The sequence below is a fragment of the Sminthopsis crassicaudata genome, chromosome 4, assembly GCF_048593235.1.
Source record: "Sminthopsis crassicaudata isolate SCR6 chromosome 4, ASM4859323v1, whole genome shotgun sequence".
In the NCBI taxonomy this organism is placed as follows: Eukaryota; Metazoa; Chordata; class Mammalia; order Dasyuromorphia; family Dasyuridae; genus Sminthopsis; species Sminthopsis crassicaudata.
The window spans coordinates 11,482,084-11,507,025 of NC_133620.1; the positions used below are offsets into that span (position 1 = coordinate 11,482,084).

At 45.1% G+C, this 24,942-nt stretch overlaps 1 protein-coding gene across 1 annotated transcript in view; it reads left to right on the forward strand.

The window, feature by feature from the left end:
• Positions 1-24,942, forward strand: part of JAK1 (Janus kinase 1) — a 136,913-nt gene that overhangs the window by 84,506 nt on the left and 27,465 nt on the right. The window contains 8 exon segments of the mRNA XM_074265742.1: positions 795-880; positions 2,417-2,615; positions 8,328-8,451; positions 13,503-13,656; positions 16,758-16,921; positions 17,763-18,096; positions 18,098-18,106; positions 18,733-18,918. Of these exon segments, the coding sequence (XP_074121843.1) occupies positions 875-880; positions 2,417-2,615; positions 8,328-8,451; positions 13,503-13,656; positions 16,758-16,921; positions 17,763-18,096; positions 18,098-18,106; positions 18,733-18,918 (1,176 nt within the window). The 5' untranslated portion in view covers positions 795-874.

The following is a 24,942-nucleotide window of genomic DNA, read 5'->3' on the forward strand; positions in this document are numbered from 1 at the left end:
GCGCCCACTTTGTTTCCAGGATTATTTTTTTGTTATTGTAAAAATTGCTCCCATTATTTCTCACCTATTCTGGTTGAACATTCTCTGTGGGCTGAGTCCATCTACCTGATCTTCTACTGTCAGACTGTAGGCTTTTGGGGGACAGGATTGGTGCCATTTCCCCATTTTTTTTAAATGAATTACACAGTATGGAATCTCATCAAATTACAGATGACTCAGTTTCTTTACATCAGAATCTCGACATCCCCCAAGGAATGGAATTACTGAAAATGAGATTTTTTTCCCCATATTCCCTAGATCCATTTTCCCTTCCCTTCTCCTTCCACTAGATTGTAAGCTCCTCGAGGGCAAGTCTTTTGCTTCTTTCTGCCTATCCAATACCTGATATAAAGTAGGCACTTCATGCAGGTCTCTTGATCGGTAGGACTACTAATAAAAGTATTTTACTTAATTGTTAACTGAGTGATCCGGAGACAGGGCCATGAATTCCCAAGGAAGTGGGGAGAAATCTTGGGGGGGGGCATTTTATAGGCCACCCAGAGAAATGCTACTGAACAAATGGTGGGGGATCCCTCACCTACGCTGCTGTTCAGGGAGCTTACCCCCATGATGCAAAAGCCCCGGCTCCATTTTGGAGATGAAACGAGACAGCTACGATATCTCTATCTGGCCTTGTGAAAGAATTGTTTCCTTGCTGCCCAAATGGTCTTTTCTTGTTGTGGTCCAGAGGTCTCTTGTTCTTGTCTGGAGGAGACTAACCTTGAGTTCGTTTCTTTCTTTCTTTCCCTGCTCAGATCAGCTTTTGGAGTGCTTCGGACAAGGTGAGGAGTCCACGTTCAGCTGTCTGAGGAGGAGGCAGCAGACAGCCGAATAAATGCAGGTAAGCTCATCGGCTGTTCTCCAGATAGATCAAATGCTAATAGTGACGATGATGCTGATAATAATAGCAACATTTATGCAGTAACTTGCATGCCATCTCATTTGACCCTCACGTCATGGGTGCTGCCATTATTAGCCCCATTTTACAGATGAAGAAACTGACACTGAACAAGCAATAACTTTGAGCCTGGTTCTCCAGCTACTGTGTGAGGCTGCCCTATTTTGTTTTCTACATAAAAGAAAAAAAAGGGGGGGGGAAGCAGCCTAAAGTTCATTAGCATGCCATGGAATGAAGAAACTAGTAGGTCCTGAGTTCTGATCCTACTTTTATGCTTACTTGTGTGTAAACCTGAGTAAATCGCTTAACCTCCCCTAGTTTCTTCATCTGTAAAATTACGAATTTGAGTAGGGCAGTAGATAGGGCTGGTCTTGGAGTTGGAGGCACCTGGCCCCACATCTAACACACATGAGTCGCAGTCACTTTGTTTCTCCTAGACTCAGTTTCTTCATCTGTAAAACTGGGAAGTGTCCCAGGTTCACATCCTGCCTCCAAACATATTAGTTGGGTGACCTTAGACAAGTTATTGAAGCTTTCTGAGATTATAAAGTACACGGTCGGTGCCCATCGAATCATATTAGTTAAGGAAATGGGCACCAGAACACGCCACCGTGGATGAAGTCCCAAGTCCAGCCAGATAAATCAGAGAAAAAATGGCGGATGATAACAATACTTCTCTCACAGACTCTGGAGAGGAGCAAAGGGGAATAAAGCCTCTGAGGTGCTTTGCAAGTCTCTAAAAGTCAATTGAACATGAACTGTCATTATGAATCCCTCACACTGCGCAGGAGCTGGGCATTCAGGGCCAAAAAGCCCTACCCTCAGGGAGCTCACACACAGAAAAGACAGTGGGACTCGTAGCAAGTCATTTCCAAAGAAGGAAAGCCCTCACTCCTGGTGGGAAGGTCAGGAAAGGCCTGGCTTAAGCCTCTTTTCTTGTTTAATTATTTATTTGGAGGAGGCAAGTTGCACCGGGGCCACTTCACCTTTGAAGGCATTACTGGGATTTTCCCAACAGCCTCAGCAAAAATAGAGGGAAGCCCCATGAACTCAGCACCTTGGCTTGGGCTCCCCCAGGCATTAGCTGCTTGGGGACCCCTCTGGAAGCAGAAAATGACCTCCAGGAGAAACCAGAGCCAGAGAGAAGTGGGTCCAGGGCCTTTGAGCACCTCTGTCCTGTAGGTTTCCCCTGGTCTCTGTGGAGCATAAACTTGTATGAGTGAGCCCAGCATGCTTTAGTCCTGGGAGTTACTGAGGAGGGGCAGAGAGGGAAGGGTCTCAGGGTCCCAGGGTTCGGGATTTAGGGCCTAGTCAGGCCCAGTCTCTAATAGATGTCTATCAAATGCTCTCCACACTGGTTGGAGTTCAGCTCTATTCAGTCTTTTTTGGGGGGCAGGGAGTGGCCCCCAGCCCCACTCCTTCTGAAGAAATGGGGGGGCATTAAAACTCGAGGTAATGTCCACTCCTCTTCCCAAACAGTATCTAAATTTCAAGGAGGACTGCAATGCTATGGCGTTCTGTGCAAAAATGAGGAGCTACAAAAAGAATGAGGTGAATCTGGATGTGCTGGAGCCCGGCGTGGAGGTGGCCTTCTACCTGCCTGACAGGAAGCCCCTCCACTTGCTCAACGGCGAGTACACGGTGGAGGATCTGTGCATCAAAGCCGCACAGGAGTGCTGTGAGTAACTGCACCCTCCTCCCCTGCCCATGCCCACCTGCAGCCAGCAGTGCAGATCTCCCAGAGACCCGAGTTCCAGTCCAGCCTCAGATACTTACAAGTCACTTAATGTCTATTTGCCTTAGCGTACCTGGAAGGGAGGGAGCTATGAGAAGGCCGAAAAGGCAGGAAAGGGCCTCAAAAGCCAGAGGATTTTCTGTTTGATCTTGGAGGTGATTGGGAACCAATGGAATTATAGGAAGAGGGGATGGCGTGGCCAGAAAGCACTTTGGGAAGATCACCGGGACAGCCGACTGGGAGGGGGGCTGGAACTCCCTGGAGTCTCCTCGGAGGGACTTGAGACCAGAGGACCAGAGGCAGGCCTGGCAGGGATGAGGGCCTGCTCCATGTATGATAGACATGGGGATGCCGTCCCCAGGGCCGTTAATTGGCAAAGTTCATTTGCAATAGTCACAAAGAATATCATTCATTCATTAAACGAGCATCTCCTGCTGTTTAGTGGTTAAGAATGGAACTATGTTGTTCTATTGGATGCCTCAGTTTCTCTGTCTGTAAAATAGGAGTAATGTTACGATAATGAACAATACCTCTTATCTATCTCATGGGCACCATAAAGGTCTTTTAAAATTATAATTATTTTTAATCAGTGAAAATCTATTCCCTCCCACTCACCTTCCTGAAAAGCAAGAAAAAAGAAAAGAAAGATACAGAAAGGAAAACAAACCTCCTCTTACAAGCATGTGCCATCAGACAAAACAAATTTCCAAATTGGCCATGTTAAAAATAAAAGGAAAAAAGCTTTCTGCCCTCTGAGGCCATGACTTTCCTGGAAGGAGCCAAAGGCCTGTTTCACTACAAATCCTTCAGAATTGGGGTCAGTCATTTTGCTGCAGAGAGTTTCTGAATCTTTCAAAGCTGTTAATCTTTAAAATATCATTGCCACTGTGTACGTGGTCCTGATTCTGCTGACTTCTGTCTGCCTTCGTTCATCAGATCTCCCCACTCTCTCCAGCAGATCTCCCCACTCTCTCCACAGATCTCCCCACTCTCTCCAGCAGATCTCCCCACTCTCTCCAGCAGATCTCCCCACTCTCTCCAGCAGATCTCCTCACTCTCTCCAGCAGATCTCCCCATTCTCTCTTAAGCCAGCTCCCTTCATCATTTCTTGAGGCACGGTAGTATTCCATATCACTTGGCTATCCAGCCATTCCCCATTTGCTCGGCACTTCCTCAGTTTCCAATTCTTCACTATCATCAAAGGAGCAGCTGTAGGCATTTCATGCGTATGAGTCTTTTCCCTCTTTCTTCGATCTCTTTGGGGTATGAGCCTAGGAGCAGTGTTACTGTGTCAGAGGTTACACCCAGCTTAGTAACCTTGTGAGGCACTGTTCCAAATTGCTTTCCAGAATCACCAGCCCAGTCACCGCTCCGCTAACAGTACCATTAGAAAGATGGATTGCATTTTTAAAAAGACATTTTAAATTTCATGAAGAGCATCCATTTCATTTATTGCTTCTTTAATTTTTTGAAAAGATATGTAAGAGCCTCTAAAGCACTTTGCCCACTTTAAATTGTTAGATAGAAATTGTTAGATAGACATTAGTTATTATTATTTCCTACATATTACTGGAATTTCTGTTCCTCTCCTCCACCTAATTAACTCGGTCTTTCTTCTTGGCTGTTTTAACCCTTCCTCTGTTGTTTGTGACACACAAGGCAGCTGGAAAGAGCAGGTGGAAAGACCTGGGTCAAAATGACCTCTTGGGGTCTCTCCTCTGATCCCATGCAGGGATTTTCTGTGTTGTTTGAGGGATGGTCCCCTTGAGTAGGCAGTCTGATGGAAATTTATGGACCTTCCTCAGAATTGTGGTCTTAAACGCATAAAATAAAATGTGTAGGATGCAAAGGAAGTGAATCATATTAAAATCCAATTTGTAAACTATTTTCAAAACAAGTTTCATAGAGCCTAGGTTAAGAATACCTGCTCTAATCTTATGATCCTCATAACAATCTCATAAAAATGCTATGGGTAATATCACACCCATTTTATAGATGAGAAAGTTAAGGCCAAGGGAGGTGAATTGAAATATCCAGGGGTCACACAGCTAAAGTGTAAGAGCAGGGAATCAAACACAAGCAATCTTGCCTCCAAATCCCAGACTCTTAGGATGAGCAACCCTCAGTTGTTTAAATTTATGATGTGCCCTGATTTGATTCTTAGGAAACTGTTGGTAAGCCGGGGACTGTCATTACTTCAAATAAATCTACTATTAATAATTGATTTATTCAACCCTTCATTTCCCCTCTCTATGTCTCAAAAGTTCAAGTAATATTCATTCTTCATTAGAGAGTGAATGACAGGAAGAACGGGATGATGGGAGGGAATGGCAGGAAGAACGGGATGATGGGAGGGAATGGCAGGAAGAACGGGATGATGGGAGGGAATGGCAGGAAGAACGGGATGATGGGAGGGAATGGCAGGAAGAACGGGATGATGGGAGGGAATGGCAGGAAGAACGGGATGATGGAGGGAATGGCAGGAAGAATGGGATGATGGGAGTGAGTAGCAGGAAGAATGGGATGCTGTCTTAGTGGTAGTTTCAGTCATCTTGATGGTTATTTTTTCACCCCTTTTGCAAAAGGGAAAATGGTTCTTGATTTTGGAAATGGAGAGAAAGAGAGGGGAGAAAGGAGAGGAGAGGGAAACTATGGGAGCAGTTTCATTAAACATACATCCTGTAGTTGGGTGGCCACTAATGAAAAACATTTATGATAAAAACACCAAGTACTTAAGCAACCTATTTATTATTTATGGTAAGAGATTTTAATCACTGTCAAAAATCACTCGGGTCGGTTTCTATTCGAACACACGTATCCTTCACCGCTGCCAGGAAATTTTTGTATGTCGGATGGAGAGGGCAGCGTGTGAACATTGGACAATGGCTTAGGAACCCAAACTTTGGAAGAATGGAAGGGAAGGGTTTCCCAGCTCCTCCAGAAGAGAGTTCTCATGTTTCTAGAGAGCATGAAAGTTTGCCAAGAGATTCACGCCCATTGTCTCATGTGACCCTACCAAGATGTGATTATAGAACCCTTTTTCAGAACCAAGGCACAGAGCAGTTGAGCGTCTTGTCCATTGTCACACAGCTAATGAACAAGCTTCAAGTACTCAGTATGGGCAATGCACAGGGGACTGGGGACAGTTTACCATCCTTCCCTGCCCCCAAGGAGCTTAATCATAGAGGCTCAGAGTGAGTAGGGACCTCAGACTCTATCTGACCCAACCCTTGCCCAATCAATAACTCACCTTACAGCATCACTATCAAGTGGCCAGTCAGTCAGTTATTCAGTCAGCTAGAATTTACTTGTACCTTTGGATTCTCCAGCACAGCCTAAGGGAGTATTAGCTTTTATTGATTTTTATGTCATACTGTTAACTGAGTTTTTTTTTACTTAAATTTACTTAAAAAACTAAGTTTTTAAGTAAAATTAAGTTAACTAGTTGGTGCAGTGGATAGAGCACCAGCCCTGAAGTCCAGAGGACCTGAGTTCAAATCTGGCCTCAGATATTTAACACTTCCTATCTGTGTGACCCTGGGCAAGTCATTTAATCCCAACTGCTTCAGCAAAAATAAACTAAAATGAAAAAAATTAAAAAAAATTAAGTTAATTTAAACTTACTACTAAGGCCCCCAGATCTTTTTCCACAAGATCTACTGTTTAGCCACACCTCTGCCATCCTGTTTTTGTGAAACTGACTTTTAGAAGCCAAGTGTAGAACTTTGCATTTATCTCTGTTAAATTCTCTCCTACTCTATTTGACCCATTGTTATAAAGAGTTATCTGTATTTTTGGATCCTGACTCTGTCCAGCTCTATTTTCTCTATCCTTCCAAACCTTGTGCTCTCTGCAAATTTGATCAGCATTCCACGTCTGCCATTCCCAGTCATTAAAAGAAATACCCAACATCATGGAGCAAATCCCTGGAGCTCCCTATTAGAGCTTGCTTTCCCATTTGATATTGACCCATTAATGACTATGGTTCAGTCAGTTTCTGACTAATTGTCTTTGTTACCTAGCTTCATTCCCTCTACCTTAGAAACATTTATTAAGCGCCTAGTGTGTACCAGGTACTGTGCTAAGTGCTGAGGCTACAAAAATACAAAAAGACAGTCTTTATCTCAAGGACCTTATGGTCTAGTGGGGGAGACAACATGCACACACACACACACACACACACACACACACACACACACACACACAACTCCATTAATGCTTTATTGGAATCTAAGACTATTCAGCTGATGGCATTCCTATAATCTGCTAGTCAATAAAGAAAGTCGGAAGTAACTTGTTTTTGATGAAGTCGCACTAGATTTGAATGCTCACTGCTTCCTTCTTTCGAACCATCTCTTTGTTTATGGATCTTAGGATCTGTTCAAGAATTAAAATCAAATTCACTGCTGTGTGCTCGGGGGATCCCTCCTGGGAGAGCCTTTTGGGGTACGGGGGCAGGATCTGCCTCCTCCCATCATATAGCTTCTCTCCCTTCCCCCAGGAGTCTTCCCCAGACCGCCCAGGGTGGCTCAGTAATTCTACCTGCCCGCTTGTAAACGTTTTGGTCCTGGCTGGAGACTTGCAGAGGGGGAGAAGAGCTCCGAGCCACTTATTCATCTGGGCAGTTATTCTGAGTTTTCCAGTCCATGCAAACTATTCTGGGTCTAGTCTTCATTCAAAGAGAAACAAAATTAGGGTGGAGTAGTTAGTTATTGTTGCCCTTCATCGTCCTCCAGAAGAATGATCCTCGACCTTCTTGGAGCCACTTTTTTTTTCCCCTAGTATAGCTTTAAGTCGACTCTCCAACTATATTCTAAAGTTGGCCCAGTTAGAAGGGCATGTGAGTGAATGAATGGGAGAGAAACACCTCCTTCCCTTTCCCTCCTCTGCCAAGCCCCCGGGCCGAGAAGTTGGGGTGGGGAGCTGGGTGGTGTTTGTGTTTGGAGGTTTCCATGGCATTTTCCTCAAGACAGGACTTGGGTCGGTAGAGCAAGTTTTGTTGGTCCCACTTTAGAGAGGAGGAAATGGATCTTCTGAGGGATTGGGCAACTTGCTAGAAATCTTATAGTTAGTGATGGGGACAGGTTTTGAACCCAGGTCTCCTGATTACTAGATGATCATAGGATTTAAAATTAAGACGGACCTCAGAGACCATCCCTCTTTTCCAGATCAATCAATCAGGAAACATTTATTAAGCACCTATTGTATGTCTGATGTTGTTCAGTCATTTTTCATTCCTGCCTGACTCTTCCTGACCCCATTTTGGGTTTTCTTGGCAGGGACACTGGAATGGTTTGCCATTTCCTTCTCCAGCTCATGTTACAGATGAGGAAACTGAGGCAAATAGGGTTAAGTGACTTGTCAGGGCCACACGACTGATAAATGTCTGAGACCAGATTTGGACTCATGAAGATGAGTCCTCCTGACTCCAGGACCATGGCATCTCCTAGCTGTCCCACAGCCCGGGCGCTGTCTGTCAGGCCTTGCGCCAAACGCCAGGGATACAAAAAGGGGCCACAGACGGTCCTTGTCCTCGAGGAACTTTCCACCCAAGGGAAGAGACCTCGGTAACCCAGTATCCACAGAGCAGGGAAAGGGGAGGTGGGGGCGGAGCCCATGTCTGCCTCTCTGACACTTCCCTGCCCTTCTCTCCAGCCATCTCCCCTCTGTGCCACAACCTGTTTGCCCTGTACGACGAGAAGACCAAGCTCTGGTACGCCCCAAATCACTGCATCAAGATCGAAGAGAAAACCTCGCTGCGGCTGCATTATCGCATGAGGTAAGCGGACGGGGCTCCTGACGTGCCAAGCCACTTGGTCTCCAGTCAGGGTGGACGTTAGACCGGTCGGGCCATTGGGCCTTGATAAAGTGCCTACTGAGTGCTACAGATTAAAAAAATGGAAGTGCCTGCCCCTGGAGAGCTTATGTTCTAGAGGGGAAACATGTCTACAAGAGGCAAACAGAAGCCACAGTTTGGGGGGGATGGGATGATAGCTTCTGGGGGTCTCCTGGGGGAGGAGGCAGGGCTGGCTGTAGCTTCAGAGGAAGGCGGGAGGAAGGGATGCTCTTCAGGCACACGGCGCAGCCTGTGCAAAGCAGGAGATGCAATGTTGCATGGGAGGAATAGTTACTGGTCCAGTGGAGCCCAGAGATCGTGATGAAAGGGAGGGATGTGGGTTGGGCAAAGGAAGGCTGGAGCCGGTTTGCCGGGGCTTTCAACACCAAAGGAGTTTCGATTCAGTGGAAAGGCTGGTGTAGACATGGGGCTTTCGAGGGGTGGGTTTTTACACTGAAAACACTTGTTTGTTTGACACGGGGCAGAGGGGAAAGAGCGATTGGGCCGTGCATTTCAGAATGGCTCTAACTCCTGGACAGCCGCCTTTCCCCTTGTGCAAAACGAGAGAATCTCTATGGGAGGAGACACGCTCCTACATCTCAAGCTGCACCTCAACGACCATCTCGTCTAACTGTTCCCTTTTGCAGAGGAGGGAACCATGGTCTTAGAAGCAAAGGTGCTTTGCCCAGGATCCCAGAGGGATTTTTTTTTTTTTTTTTTTTTTTTTTTTTTTTGTGCCACATTCAGGGTTAAAAACTGGCCGAGGCTAGATTTGAACTCCCGGCTCTTCTGAGTAGTGTTCTATCCGCTGCCCCACCCAGCGGTCCAGAGAGACTTGCCTTGCCAGAATGCTCAAATATCTGAGGCTTTTGCCACATTTGGGTTTTATCAGGGATCACTAATAAGAGGAAATGCAGGCTCCCTCAGGATGTGAGTGTGCATGTGTGTCTGTAGGGGTGGGGGTGGGTGGAAGTGTGTAGACTTTTGAGGGTGGGTAGGTCAGTGTAAATGGATGTTTGCTTCTCCCACAATACACTGGGCTGGGCAACCTCATGCTTATTTACTTCTCTAACCACCTGAGAGGGTTCAGGTTTTAGAGACGCCACCTACCCGTTGCTCCTGCTGCTGGGGCAGAGACCCTGGCTTTTCTGCCTCCGGCCCCTCTTCAGGAGTCTGTCCTGGTCAGTTGCTGACACTTAAAACAATCATGTAGAAATTAATACCTCTTGGTTAAGTTGGCTCCTTACAGGCCTCCAGTGGACCAGCCCATAGAGCTCAAGTCTAGCGTCGAGGTGGACACCCACTGTCCTGAGTTTGCTTCTTTCTCTCTCTTCCCTGCTTTTCCATCCCTTCCTCTCCCCCTGCCTTCACTTTTTTCTTCTCCTTCCTTTTCCTCTTCTTCTTTCCCTTCTTTCTGCTCCTTCTCTTTCTTTTTTCTTCCCCCCTTTCTCCCTTCCATTCTCCCTCTTCTTTCTTACTTCCTGTCTCCATTTCATTCTTCTTCTTCCCCTCTTATTTCTTTCTTTTCTCTGCTCCTTCTTTTCCTCCTTCCCTTTCTTCTCCTTCCTCCCATTTTTTTTCCTTTTCTGTTTCCCTCTTCCACTTTTTTCTTGACTTTTCTCCTTCCATTTTGCCACCATATTGTTTTTCTCCTTCCCTTCTTTTCTTCTTTTTTCTGCTCTTCCCTTCTTCGTTCCCTTCCTTCTCCTTCCTCTCTTTTCCTTCTTTCCTTTCTGTTCCTGCCTTCCTCTTTCCCTTTCTTTTTTCTTCAATCTTTTCCCCTTCCATTTTGTCTCTCCTCTCTTCCTGCCTCTACTTTTGTTTTTCTCTTTCTTTCCTCTTTTCTTCTTTCCTTCTTTCTGCTCTTCCCTTCCTCCTTCCTTTTCTTCTCTCTCCCCTTCCCTTCTCCCTTTCTCCTTTTTTCTTCCTGCTGTACTTCATTCTTCTTCTTCCTCCCCTCCTTTCTTCTTTCTACTCTTCCCTCTCTCTTTCTTCTCCTCTTTTCTTCTCTCTCTTTCTCTGTCTTTTCTTCATACCCTCCTTTTCTGTCTCCACTTCTACTTCCTTCTTCTTTCTTCTGCCATCCATTGAGTCCTGTTGTTTGCTCACTAACGTGCTGCATAATCGAGGGTGTGCTGACTGGCTGCAGCTCCATTATCTGCCCCATGGTCGCCCAAACCTGGAATGCTTTCTTTCCTCTTCTCCCCCATCCGGGGCGGCCTGGCTTCCTTCAGAACTCAGCTGACTCCTTTCTGCAGGAGGCCCTTTCTCGCCCTCCTGTACCTCGTGGCTGGAGCCATCCCTCCCAAGGTTTCCTTGACTTGGGTGGATTAATTACTTGGATACATGCTCTTACAAACATACATTGTCAACCTCTGGAGCATGTAAACTCCTCGAGGGCAGCTCCTGTTGTCTTTGTCAATTCAGATAGTGGCCAAACGCCCGGCACGTAATAGGTGGTTAATAAATTCTTGTCAGTTGATTGAAGGAGCTCACGATATGTCATTGTCTCTGTCCATACTGACAAAGTGTCTACCTGGGAGTTTGAGTCAGATGACCCAATCACTTTTATGTAAAGTGGAGCTGAGTTCAGATTCTGGTTCTTTGGACCGTTTACTTCTCATGTATTCTTGGACAACTAGCTCAAGCTCTCCAGGGCTGTCTTTCATCTGAGACATGGTAGCTTGTGGCCGTAGCCTCCTTTCAGTCTCTAAATCTGTGGGGCTCTGACTTACAGGAATCGAGAAGCTCGCTTTTCAGCCAGAGATGCCTGCGGAGGTTTTGTCTTCCGTTGCATCTTTTTTTCTTATCTTTTCTTGTCCCCGATCCCCGCTGAGCTGGTCTTGCTCCGAGCCTCCCGCTGTTCCTGAAAGAAAACAGCATGTTCCAGCCAGTCCCTGATGAAAGCTCCGTCCTCTGTCCTCTGACCTAGCCAGGCTCCCAAAATCCTCCCTGTCGGCTCTCTTCTCGCATGTGTTGTCGTGTGAGGGAAAACCCTACAGATATGGAACCCCTTGTATGTTTTCTCCCAGGGCTGGGTGATGCTGATAAGTGGACATTTCTGATGTGGACGTGGGCATGTTCATGTGTATCCATGTTGGGGGGTGGTTACTATGGGAAAATCCTGAGCCGGTTTCAAAAGCTGCACGGGGGACGTGCTTTACCAAGTCCTGGAAGGTGATTCTAGCCATCGCCTTAGGAAGTACTAACTGAAGCAGGGAGGTTTTTTTGGGGGTTCAGACGCCATGGATTTATATATTTTTTTAACTTGCCACCTGAACGAACATGAGAACACATACATGGAAAGGCATTCCCGTGTAACTGAGCTAAGCGATCGCTGTACATAACCTCCCTCCCATCTGTATGATCAGGAGGCAACCCCGCCAGACTGGCTTTTCCAATGTTTATAAAGAGGGATGCAGGGATCCACGAAGAACATAGCACCACTGGTCATTCTTCAGCTGGATTGGATTCCAGTCAGCAGGTTATGTCACAGTAGCTGGCTGGATTAATGCTGATAGAAAGACTGATGCAAAGTCCATTTTTAAAAAAATAAAAGCTTTTTATTTTCAAAATACATGCCAAGAGAGTTTTCAGTATTCTCCCTTGCAAAATCTTGTGTTCCACATTTTTCTCCTTCCTTTTCTTCCACCCCCTGCCCTAGATGGCAAGCCACCCAATATGTGATAACCATGTACAATTCTTCTAAACATATTTCCCCCTTGATCTCACTGTGCAAGAAAAATCAGACCAAAAAGGGAAAAAAAGAAAAAAAAGAAAAAAAAGAAAAAAGGAAAAAAAAAGCAAGCAAACAACAACAAAATGAGTGAAAATACTCTGTTGTGATCCACACTCAGTCCCCATAGATCTCCCTCTGGGGGCAGATGGCTCTCTCCATCACAAGACCATTGGAATCGAAGGCCCATGTTAAGCAGAATTTCACTCGCTTAGCTGGGAGGGCTGATAGAGGGCTAGGATCAGGAAGATGTAAGTTTGAATCGCACATTAGGTATTTTATTGTCTGTCAGTTCAGATCTCTGTGCCTCAGTTCCCCATCTGTAAAATGGAAAAAAAAATAATTGGAGTTCTTGCTTCATAGGGTGATTATAAGACCCAAGGGTCATCACAGAGTCATAAATTTAGAGCTTGAAGGGGCCTGAGAGGCCATCTGGAAGCTCAGAGAAACTAAGGCTCAGAAGTGATTTGCTTACGGCCACCCTGGTAGTATCAGAAGTGGGATTTGGAGCATGGTTTCTGTGTGGTGGCACAGAGAGGTTCCAGTGGCTTCAAGGTCCCCAAAGACCCAAGTGCTGCCCAAAGCAGATTGAAACATTCCTGGGAAATGCTTAGCAAACAAGTACAAATGCAATAAACTGTGCATATGGTTATGTTTTAAAAGTCCCGGGCGGCCATACCCAGGGATGGATTAGCGGCATTCGTGTCTGCTAGAGTCTGACACCTCGCTGTAGAGCCCTTTGGGCTAACTGAGCACACTGGGCTATGGGAGATTGGCTAAAGGGTTCCCATGATTATAAATTGGGGCAAAATAAATGCCTCTGATTAAGATAAATGGTCAGCTGTCCATAAAGGAAAACTGAGAGGAGGCCATGAAAAATGTCATGGTCATTGCTTAGCAGTGGAGAGAGCCAGGCCTGGAATCAGGAAGACCCGAGTTCAAATCTGGCCTTAGCTAGTAGCTACTTGACCCTGGGTGAGTCATTTAAGCCTTTTGTCTCAGTTTCCTCATCTGTAAAATGAGCTAGAGAAGAAAATGGGAGACCATTCCAGTATTTCTGCAAGAAAATTCTAAATAGGGTCAGGAAGAATTGAGCATGATCGAAATGGCTAAACAACAATAGACAGAGATTATGTCTTAGAAATGGTGTGAAACAGCTCATTTGGTTTCTTTTCAAGTCCTTTCTCCCTTTCGGGCTCCTGAACATCTCCAACACGGCCATGAGGATGATTTCAGTTGATTTTTTTTTTCTTTCCAGGTTCTATTTCACCAACTGGCATGGGACCAATGAGAACGAGCAGTCGGTGTGGAGACACTCCCCAAAGAAGCAGAAAAACGGTTACGAAAGGAGACGGGTCCTGGATGCTACGCCCCTCCTGGATGCCAATTCACTGGAGTATCTATTTGCTCAGGTAGAGACCCGAGTCTCACAAGGCTCTGGGAAGGGGAGGAGGTAACTGTGTGTGTGTGTGTGTGTGTGTGTGTGTGTGTGTGTGTGTGTGTGTGTGTGTGTGTGAGAGAGAGAGAGAGAGAGAGAGAGAGAGAGAGAGAGAGAGAGAGAGAGAGAGAGAGAGAGAGAGAGAGAGAGAGAGAGGAGCAGGGATGGGGAGTGTGTGAGAGGGGGAAAAGGGCAAGGATGGGGTTAGGGGAAGGGAATATATGAGAGGGGCAGAGGGGCAGGAATGGGGAGTATGTGAGGGGGAGTGGGGTAGGTCATTTCTAGGAATTCTGGACCTGCCTAATCTCTGAAGCAAGATTTCTAACAGCAAGTTATCCAAAGTGGAGATTCTTCTTTTCCAGTCCTACTGAGCATATGGAAATACTCATTTCATTTGGTGTTGGCTAGGGTTCGAATTTTACAACATCTTTGATAAGAGTAAAGAGTTCTAGTTTCTTCTGTACACTTCTGTCTGGGGCCAGTAGTGAGAGCAGCGTCGTGCTCTCCCGTGTGCGGGAATTATCAGGGGAACCAGAGACCACTGAGCTGGAAGGGCTCCTGGGAACACATCTGGTCCAGCTGCTCCTGGCAAACCTAAAAGGGTCTGAGAAGTGGAAGCTAGCCACAGACACGAGTTCTGTTCATACGTCCCAAGTCTAGCACTGAAAGAAGCCTCAGGACTGATCTACACCAACCCTTATATTTTAAAAGTGAGCTCAGCTTACTGACTTGTCCAATGTTGCATGGATGGTAGTGCAGGAGAGGCAAGAACTGAGCACAGAACTTTTGAATCAGGACCAAGGCACCCTTAAGCTGGAGTCTGGGAACTTGGGGTGGTGTTTTAAAAATTGTATTTGAACATTTAAAAATATATATTTTGAATATCTTGACTAAATGTGCAAGTAACTATATTTGAACACAAGTGGTTCTTTTATAATTCCGTGGATTTTATTCAATATCTTTAAAAAGCTGACTCTGGAAAGGGATCCTTCAGCTTCACCAGATACTGCCTTACGGATTTAACACTCACAATGTTAAGAACTCCTGCTACTGAACCAGGGCTCTTACCATTGAACCACACTGCTTTCTAGTTTAGATAAAACGATACACAAGAATATTCCATGTTTCAAATAGTGCCAGATTAACAATCCGATGGTTGAAGAAGTAGACATATAAGCAGCAAGCATTTAGTTGTTTTTATTTTATTAAAGCTTTTTATTGACAAAACATATGCATGGGTAATTTTTCAGCATTGACCCTTGGGAAACCTTCTCTTCCAACTTTTTCCCTTCTTCCCTCCACCCTCTCTCTTAGATGGCAGGTAGTCCCATACATGTTATATATGTCTTAAATTTAATATACGTATACATATTTATATCTTGCTGCACAAGAAAAATCAGATCAAGAAGGAAGAGAGGGAAAAAAAACTGGGAAAAAAAACCAAAATGCAAGCAAAGCACAGAAAGAGTGAAAATGCTATATTGGGCAGCAAGCATTTATTAAGCACTTACTGTGTGTCAGACACTATATTAAGCACTGGAGCTCCAAACCCAAGTGGCAGAAATAGGTTTTGTTTTGCTTTTTATTACATCTAGATTGCTCTCATTCTCCCTGGTTGTTCCCCCAAGTGCTGGAGGAAATGGTGGGTGACTTTTTTTTTGTACCAAAGAAAAACAAGAAGTTACTTTATATTTTTTTAAAGCTACATAATTATCATAGCGTGAGAAGGCTCCCGATGTGCCTCCCTTTGAGGGAAAGTGTCAACTCCCAGGTGTTCTTCCTCCTCTGTCTCCTTTTCAAGGAAGAGAAAGTCTGTGGGACTGAACTTAGCCAAGTAATTCAGCCAACTTTTATTCAGCATCTGCTATGTGTAGGGGACTGGGCGAGGGTCCGTGGGAGGTCCGAGGAAACAGTCGCTTAATATATCAGCGAGCATCTTGGAAGCATCTCGGGGGCTCTGCCTCTTGGGATCCCTTTTTTTCAAGGCTCAGCTCCAAGAGGCCTCTGGAGGAAGCCTTTCTTTGGTCATTCCCTTTTCCCTCCTAACCCCTAAAATGTCCTGAGGTTGGTGCTGTTATCCCACTTTCACAATTAAGGAATCTGACCCAATGTTTAAGGCCAGTTTTGAATTCAGGTCTTGCTGACTCGGCTTAGGGCTCTATCCATTGAGTCACCACTCCCTCACAGAACTAGCATTCAATGCCATAATTTTATAGGTGGGGTAAGTGAGACTCCCAGAGTCCCACACCTAGGAGGGCAGAACTTTGGGGTATCCTCGATGCCCCTTGGGCAGTCTGAAATACTACCCACTTTTCAAGACCCAGATTAAATGTCCATGGATCCCTCTCCAGAAACATGTTTTTAAACACATAAAATAAGATGCGTAGTGTTATAAAAGAAATGAAAGGTTAATGAGAATAAAGACGTAACTGTGTCATCTGAGTTCATATATTCTCCTGTATCTTGAAGAGTCTTTGCACCCCAGGGTAAGAGTGTCCAATTTATAGTGTTCTTATCTCTTTGGCACCAGACAAGAAATTATGTTTTTAAAGTGGATGAATATGTTACCTGATTATTAATTAGAGAGAAATTTGAATATGTTACCTGATTATTAATTAGAGAGAAATTCAGTAGCTTAATTAGCTGAAAACTATTCCAGTATTTAGCCTGGTACATGTAGGGTAAATAAAAGGTAATTGGGAGAGAGCATTATTATCAGAATGAAATTAGAGAGGGCCTTGTGTAGAAGGGGGCATTTGAACTGAAGAAAGAAATTCACCAAAGGAAAATCCCAACACTTTGGACACATCTGGATATATACAACTTATTCTGTACCTAGAGCAGTCAGTCAACCTTCTTGAGGTTCTAGAGTTCACTACCTGCCCCCCAAGAGGAAGGAAACATGTTAAGGGGGTTTGTTCCTTCAAAATTTCCTAACTGAGGTAGAAGTTTGCCCCTTGCAGACACCTTGTCCGGGGAGCTGTCACCCCTGGGGGAACCATGTGTTGGGGATCACCTCAGTTCCCCAGAATTTCCCTACTTCCTACTTAAAGGAATCTTTCCTCCCCCCTGAAGGGACAGTATGACTTGGTGAAATGCTTGGCTCCTGTCCGAGACCCGAAGACCGACCAGGAAGTGCACGAGATTGAAAATGAATGTCTGGGGATGGCAGTGCTGGCCATATCCCATTATGCCATGATGAATAACATCCAGCTTCCGGATCTGCCCAAGGATGTCAGGTAAGGCTGAGTCTGTGTCCCACGGGAGCCGAGGGGGGTGCTTCCAGGATAGCTGAGGGAGGTGTGTCCAGGAGAGCTAAGGGGGAATCTCCGAGGAGAGCCAAGGCAGGGCAAGGAGAGCCGAGGGGGGCGTCTTTGGGGGGGGGGCGTTTCCAGGAGAGCTGAGGGGGGTGTCTCCCAGGGCACCTTCTTTGTAAGTGGAGGCTACATGTGGCAGTGAGGGTGTGTCTCAGCAATGTTGGAAGGTGGCAGATCCTTAAATACCAAGTTCTTTCAGGAGTCTGTGAGTGATCTTGGCAATAGAGAAATATGTCATGGGAACACGTGGGCTGGAGAAGAAGCAGTGGGGTGCGGGGCCAAGAGTGCTGAGGTCCACCTGGAACAGGGTCTTCCTTACAGTGACTGCTCAGCATGTTACGTGTGTGCAGTCTGTGAAAGGCAATGGGGACCCAGGTCAATTGATTTGGTGACTTTTCGGAGTTCCTGGTGAAACATTTGGCAAGGCTTGAAAGAGCTGACCAGGACAAGAGCCTGTGGATGGCTAAGCCAGGGGTTTCCTTTATCCCAGTTAGCTTTTGATGTCTGGTTGAGTTATTCCCTCGACAGGAGCAGACTGTCGCTTAAATACTAGCAGAATTTAATAATGTGCTTGTGAGTTTGTGTATGAGTTTCTAAACTTCTTGGAGAATGGACAATTTTGCTCATATAATATTGCATAAAGTCACATTTTCTCACCTCGTCTCTTTCTCTCCCTTTCACTTTCTATCTCTCTTCCCCCTTCTTTCTCTCTTCCTTCCCCCACCCCTTTTTGCTCTTTCTCTTTCCATTTTCTTTTTTTCAGTTACAAGCGATATATCCCAGAAACACTGAACAAGACCATCAGACAAAGGAATCTCTTAACCAGAATGCGAATAAATAACGTTTTCAAGGATTTCCTTAAGGAATTTAACAACAAGACCATCTGTGACAGCAGCGTGACTCCCCACGACCTGAAGGTGAAATACCTGTCCACCTTGGAGACGCTGACCAAGCATTACGGAGCTGAAATTTTCGAGACTCCACTCTTGTTGATTTCGTCTGAAAACGAGATGAATAAATTAAACTCAAAGGATTGCGGGAACGTCATAACTTATGAAGTGATGGTGACTGGGAATCTTGGAATACAGTGGAGGCAAAAAACCAAATGTAAGGACGAGTGTGAATGATCAGAATTGAAAATTTTAGGGTGTGAGATTTTCTCCTCTAAGTTCATACTGAGTGTGAGTCTGTCTCTTTTATTTTATTTTTTTTAATGGCAGACATTGGTAATCAGTCAATGGCTAGCTGGTGTGTGTGTGTGTGTGTGTGTGTGTGTGTGTGTGTGTGTGTGTGTGTGTGTGTGTTGATCAAATGGTCAGGGATGTCCCTTTGAGAACACTTGGTTGGTTGTTGTAGAGAATGATCTCTAGGTCCTTTCCAATTTAGAGCTTTAGGGGTCTATGTATGTATACTTCTGTATATTCATAAAGGAGATTGGACCAGGGTGGTTCATCTCTGTTGCTAGGAGACCCTTGAGACTCTTGAGGTGAGACCTTGAGACCGTCCAGCACTAGCGATCTTTCAGCTCCTCTGCCTGGGTCCCGGGTTAGCCATTTGGAGACTAGGTTCCATCCTGCCGAGCAGACAGCTTCCCATCGCTGGGATTGCCCAAGAACCATTGGTTAGCTCTTTCCAGATTCTGAGAAATGCTTGCTTTATTAGAAATGTTGCTCTGTTTCTAGGGGGAAGGCAAGAACCACCTCACTAAGGGGTTTCCACCTTTGTCTTTTTAGGTGATTCCTGTTGAGAAAGAGAAAAATAAGCTGAAGAGGAAGAAACAGGACAGCAGACACAAGAAAGAAGAAGAGAAAAACAAAGCCCGAGAGGAATGGAACAGCTTCTCTTACTTCCCCGAAATCACCCATGTCGTCATCAAGGAATCCATGGTCAGCATTAACAAGCAGGACAACAAGAAGATGGTAGGTTGGCCTGGGTTTCCCTTCCCCCTCCCTGTCTTCAGAGCTGCCACAGTGGCCACGGCGGTGAGGGAAAGAGCGTCCATGTTCAGAGGACACCATCCTCTTCCTGCAGAGTCCCTCCCACTCTGGCTGCCCAGCCTTTCCACTCTTGTTCCAAGTTGCTCTGTTCCCGTCTCTGTCTCTACCACCTCCCAGCTCCTGCCTCTGCCCTTCACACTTGGAATGCACAGCTCCCTTACCTCCACCCTTTGCAGTCCTTGGGAGCCTACCTGTGTCTCCCATACAAGGCCTGTTCTGGTCCCCTCAATCACCAGTGCTCTCTCTTGCTGGAAATTACCTCATATTATATTATTAGATATTATATATTACATAAATTACCTCATATTATAATAGTCATTTTAGAGCTAGATCAGAATGTAAGCTCTTTGAGGGAACGGATGGATTTGTTTTGGTCTTTTGATTCCCAATGGCTAGTTGAGTTGGACGTAATAGGTGCTTAAATAAGCATTACCTTGGACAGCTCACTTCACTGACAATTCTTGGCCTCAGTCTCCTCATCTGTTAAATGAGCATGTTAAACTCTAAGGTTCCTTCCATTTCCTAATCTCTGATCTTACAAGTAGACGGTCTCTGAGGTCCCTTCCAACTCTGTACATCTGACTGTGTAACAGCTGAGGAGCCCATGGGTTGAGTTGAATTGAAACAGGTACCTCTTCCCCAAGGAAATGTGTCTTTGAGATTTAGGTGAAGGGGCAGCTAGGTGGCACAGAGGATAGAGCACCAGTCCTGAATTCAGGAGGACCCGAGTTCAAATCTAGCCTCAGACACTTAACACTTCCTAGCTGTGTGATCCTGGGCAAGTCACTTAACCCCAGCTTCAGGGGGGAAGAGAGAGAGAGAGAGAGAGAGAGAGAGAGAGAGAGAGAGAGAGAGAGAGAGAGGGGGGGGGGGGAGAGAGGGAGAGAGAGAGACACACACAGACACACCCTGGGTATGAGGGATGTCAAGGGTCATACCACTGGTTGGACATGACCTCAGAGCAAGCAAGCATGGGGCCAGGGACACACTGGCACCTCTTTCTGCTGATTCTCTGTCTCATGGCGTATAAGGGGAGAGCTCTGGGGCTCCTGCTTCCTCTTTCTTGGCACGCCTCAAACATGCCATTGACATGGGCAGATTTATGTGGTAGGGGAAGTGAGAAGGCACATGACCCAAAGCAAACAAAAAGAGTGGCTTGAGCACAAACCTTGATTATTAAAAGAACAGACAGCAAGATAGAGGAAGGCATCCTGAAAAGAGTAGGAAAGGAGAGAGATTGCCAGGAAAATGGCAGTAGGAGAAGGGACAAGGCATAGTCCATTGATTATTGTTCTGCTCCCCAGTGCCTGCCTACCCAAATGGTCTTGATTTTGTTTCCTTACATTTATTTACATGTGTACATGCTTTCCTCCTTGGGGGCAGAGACAGTTTCATTTATGTCTTTCTATCACCCATGCCTGTCCTGGACTTCTCAGAGGTGCTCAGTAAATCTCTTTCTTTCTTTCTTCTTTTCCCTTTCCCTTTCCCTTTCCCTTCCTTCCTTTCCTTTTCTTTCCTTTCCTTTTCTTTCTTTTCTTTCTTTCTTTCCTTTTCTTTTCTTTCTTTTCTCTTTCCTTTTTTTCTTTCTTTTTTCCTTCCTTCCTTTCTTTTCTTTTTCTTCTTTTTTTACTTCCTTCCTTCCTTCTTTTCTTTCTTTCTTCCATCTTTCCTTCCTTTCTTTCTTTTTCTTCCTTCCTTTCTTCTTTTCTTTCATTCTTTTTCTTTCTTTCTTTCCTCCCTCTCTCCCTTCTTCCTTCTTTCCCTCCTTCCTTCCTTTCTTTTTTCATTCCTTTCTTCTTCTTTTTCTTTCTTTTTTTTATCTTTCTTTTCTCCTTCCTTCCTTCCTTCCTTCCTTCCTTCCTTCCTTCCTTCCTTCCTTCCTTCCTTCCTTCCTTCCTTTCTTCCTTCCTTCCTTCCTTCCTTCCTTTTTTTTGATGCAGCCAAAACAGCTCTTTTTAAATTTGTTAATGATTTTTAACACAATTTTTATTAAAGATTTTTTGTTTTTAAAACATATGGATAATTTTTCACCATTGATCCTTGCAAAACCTTCTGTTCCAAAATTCCCCCTCTTTCCCCCCCTCCCCTAGATGTCAGGTAGTCCAATACATGTTAAACATGGTAAAAATATATGTTAAATCATTTATATAATTATTGTGCTGCACAAGAAAAATCAGATCAGAAAGGAGAAAAATGAGAAAGAAAACAAAATGCAAGTAAACAACAACAGAAAAGAGAGAAAATATTATGTTGTGATCCACACCCAGTTCCCATAGTCCTCTCTCTGGGTATAGATGGCTCTCTCTATCACAAGACCATTGGAACAATCAGCAAATATTTCTTGCAGCTAGGCAGCACCATAGTGGATAGAGTGCTAGGCCTGGAGCCAGGAGGACTCATGCTCAGGAGCTAAAATCTTTACTGCCTAGACACTGGTTGTGTGACCCTGGACAAATTCTGTTTGCCTCAGTTTCCTCAACTGTAAATGAGCTGGAGAAGGAAATGGCAGACCATTCCCGTATCTCTGCCAAGAAAATTCCAAATGAGGTCAGGAAGAATTGGATATGATTGAAATAACTGAACAACAAAAACAGACACAGAGAGATTGTGCCAGACACTGTTTTCAGCACTGGATATACAAAAAGAAATGATAAATACACATCCAAGTAGTTATAAAACATAGAGATGATTATTGGGAAGTCGGTTTGTGGGGTGGGACGAAGGGAGCAGAAACAGCTCTTGGGAATGAGGAAAGGCTTCATGCAAAAGGGAGTGAGAGCTTGAACTCCAGCTTGAAGGAATGCAGAGACCCTGAGAAGGCTTAGTAGGGAGTGAATTTCTGACATGGCGGCTAGCTAGTGCCAAATCCCAGAAACAGAGAGAATAGCCTCCCTTCTGGGCAACACTCAGCCAATTTGGCTGGCCCCAGAGTGCAGGAAGAGGAGTTACATTGCAGTCTGGCATATGCGGGAAGGATGCTCTGTCTACCCTGGCCCTTTCTCCAGCAGGAGTCATGCACTTGGGTTCTGATATCAGACATCTCCAAAGGAGTTTCCCCAACCTTGGCAAATAGCAATAATGGCGCTGCCATCCCCCCTTCCCCCCATCTGCTCCTTCACACCTGTCCCATTCCTTTCTTCCTAACTTGCCTTGTCACCAGTGATCTCCCATGCTTGGGCTGCCCTTTCTCCTTATCTTTCCGTATGTCAAACTTCCATTTCTTTTAGGACTTAGCACAATGCTGGGCACATAGTGTTAAAACTGTTTATTGATTGAAGTCTTGTTCCTCTTACCACATCTCACTCAAGATCTTTCCTGACCTACTTATCTCCCTAGTTAGCGCTCTCTCTCTCTCTCTCTCTCTCTCTCTCTCTCTCTCTCTCTCTCTCTCTCTCTCTCTCTCTCTCTCCCTCTCTCTCTCTCTCTCTCTCCCTCTCTCTGTCTCTCCCCCCCTCTCTCTCTCTCTCTCTCTCTCTCTCTCTCTCTCTCTCTCTCTCTCTCTCTCTCTCTCTCTTAAAATTACTTTGTTTATCTTTCTGTTTGCTCACTTTCCTTTCTGTCACTCAATGCCTTGTTCAGAGAAGGTGCTAAAGAAATCCTTATGGAACTGAACCAGCCGGTATTCCCAGCATTCCTCCGCTAGGCTCCAGATCCATTTCATCCCTCTCCTTTTTGGCATTATGGGTATAGGTGGTAAAGTCTTGCTGGTTGCCCTCTGATAATTCACAGACAGTGTCCTTTCCTCCCCTCCCTCTCCTAGCGTTCCTCTACCCGACCTCCCCAGTCATATTCCTCAGAGACACAGTTGTCTGCATGGTTTCAAAACCCATCAGACTGAAGCTCCTCCAAGGAAGGGCCATGATTTGCCCTTCTTTGTCTTCTAGCCTTTAGCCCCCTGGACATTTAATAATATTTAATGAATGATGTTGCCTTCCTGACTTAGGGTTTCTTTGCCCTTTCTCTGAAGTGAATAAGTTTTCCCTTGTCTTGCAAATAAAAATGAACTTCTAGAGGTTGAAAATGAAAGTCTCTCATCTCTAGGCTTTCCTTGTTGGAAGAATCTTTGCTTATACCAAGTCTGTGAGTAAGCACATGCAAACATTTCCTCCACTGGACAGAAATGCTGCTTCCCAGAGTCCCACAGCTCTGGTGGGTGTCTATGGGAGTGTCTGGAAGTAGGGCTGACTCAAGGGCTCTATCTGCTCATTGTTCCCAAGGACATTTGTCCGCACTTACTTTTACTTGAGACGTTCCCTCAATGGGCAATCACATCTCCCTTTCTCTCTGGTTTTGTCTCAGCTTTCCAAATGACCTGCTCCCAATCACTCGCCCCCATTGCCCATTCCCTGAGTAACTCCGCCTGCCTTTTCTCATACCATCAACTTCTTGCAGTCATTGTCAGTGTGGAATGCTAGACTTGAAGTCAAGAGAGGTCAGGATTCTGTCAAGCTCAGACACTTCCTAGTTCTGTGATCTCAATTTTCTCATCTATAAAATGGGAATAATATGGGCACTACTTATTCCCCATGACATTATTTCAAAGAAAGCCTTTTGCAGACCCCAGAGTATTTTGCAAATGGGAGCCCCCACATCCTCCACTAGGTGAAGGTTCAAGAGCTCCGGATTCCAGCCCTGCCTTTGCTACATTTAAGGTCTCCCTTGGACTTCCCCATCTGTGAAATGGACATGAAAGTTCCCATCTTAGCTGCCTCTCAGATTGTGAGGACCAACTGGGAGAGAGAGAGATGTGAAAGTGCCCTGAAAAATCAAAAGGTGTTTGTACAATTAAAACTGTTGACACTGAGAGAATTAATAACCGATGCTGCTCTGTCTTTCAGCATTTGCAAAGCATCTTTTTTACATTATTTTATTGGGTTCTCATGACTGCCATATGAGAGAAATATCACAGATACCATCCTCCCCATTTTATAAGTGATAAAGCTGAGGCTTTTTAATGATAAAGTTTTGTTAGTCTTGCCAGTGGCTCAATCCATTAAAATCTGATCCTCCTTAATGGATACTCCCTGTCTCCCCACCCTCATCCCAGTGGATCTGCTTCTCATAAGGCTCCTCGGTGGAAATGTGCTGAATTGGGAGCAACCACAGCAACAACAACAGCAACAATAATAACAATGTTCTAACAATAACAATCACAAGTACCATTCAGTTGGTGTTTTAAAGTTTGCAAAGTACTTTACGAATAGTGTTTCATTTTATCATCATAGCAATCCTGGGAGGTAGGGACTGTTATAATTAGTTCCATTTTGCAGATAGGTAACTGAGTGAGGAAGGAGAGAGCAAGTACTTATGTAGCACCTACTGTATGCCAAAAGTGTGCTAAGGGCTTTCCAACTGTATGATCTCCTTTGATCTTCACAACAACCCTGGGAGGTAGGTGCTGTTATGATCCTGATAGTAAGGTGAGGAAATGGAGGCAAACAGGATTAAGCTAGTAAGTGTCTGAGGCTGGAATTGATGAGGCTTCCTGACTCGTCCTGGCACTACCTAGCTGCCCTGGGTCTCAGTTTACCCATTTGCAAAGTGAGGGGGCTGGACTCGACTACCCACTGAGGTATTCTGTAGCTCTAAGTTGAGGATCCTAACATGTGGCTAATAAGATGTGGACAGGATTGTTGTTGGGGTGAGATGAAACAATATTTTTAAGGTGCTGTGTAAACCTTAAAGTGTTAAATAAGTGCCGGCCACATTATCATCACCTAATTCTTCTCATCTTGGAGTCAGCGAGACAGCAGAAATGATCCTGGGAACAGTCACTGTTCTGCTTTCATATTTAATTCTCCAGGACTTCCATATTTGGGGTGCAACTGTGTGGTGCAATTCAACTGATTTGAATTCAGAGCATTCTGACTCCAGGATGGCTCCCTGGTCCTGGAGTCAGAATGTTCTGAATTCAAATCCAGCCTTGAATACTTACTGGCTGTATAA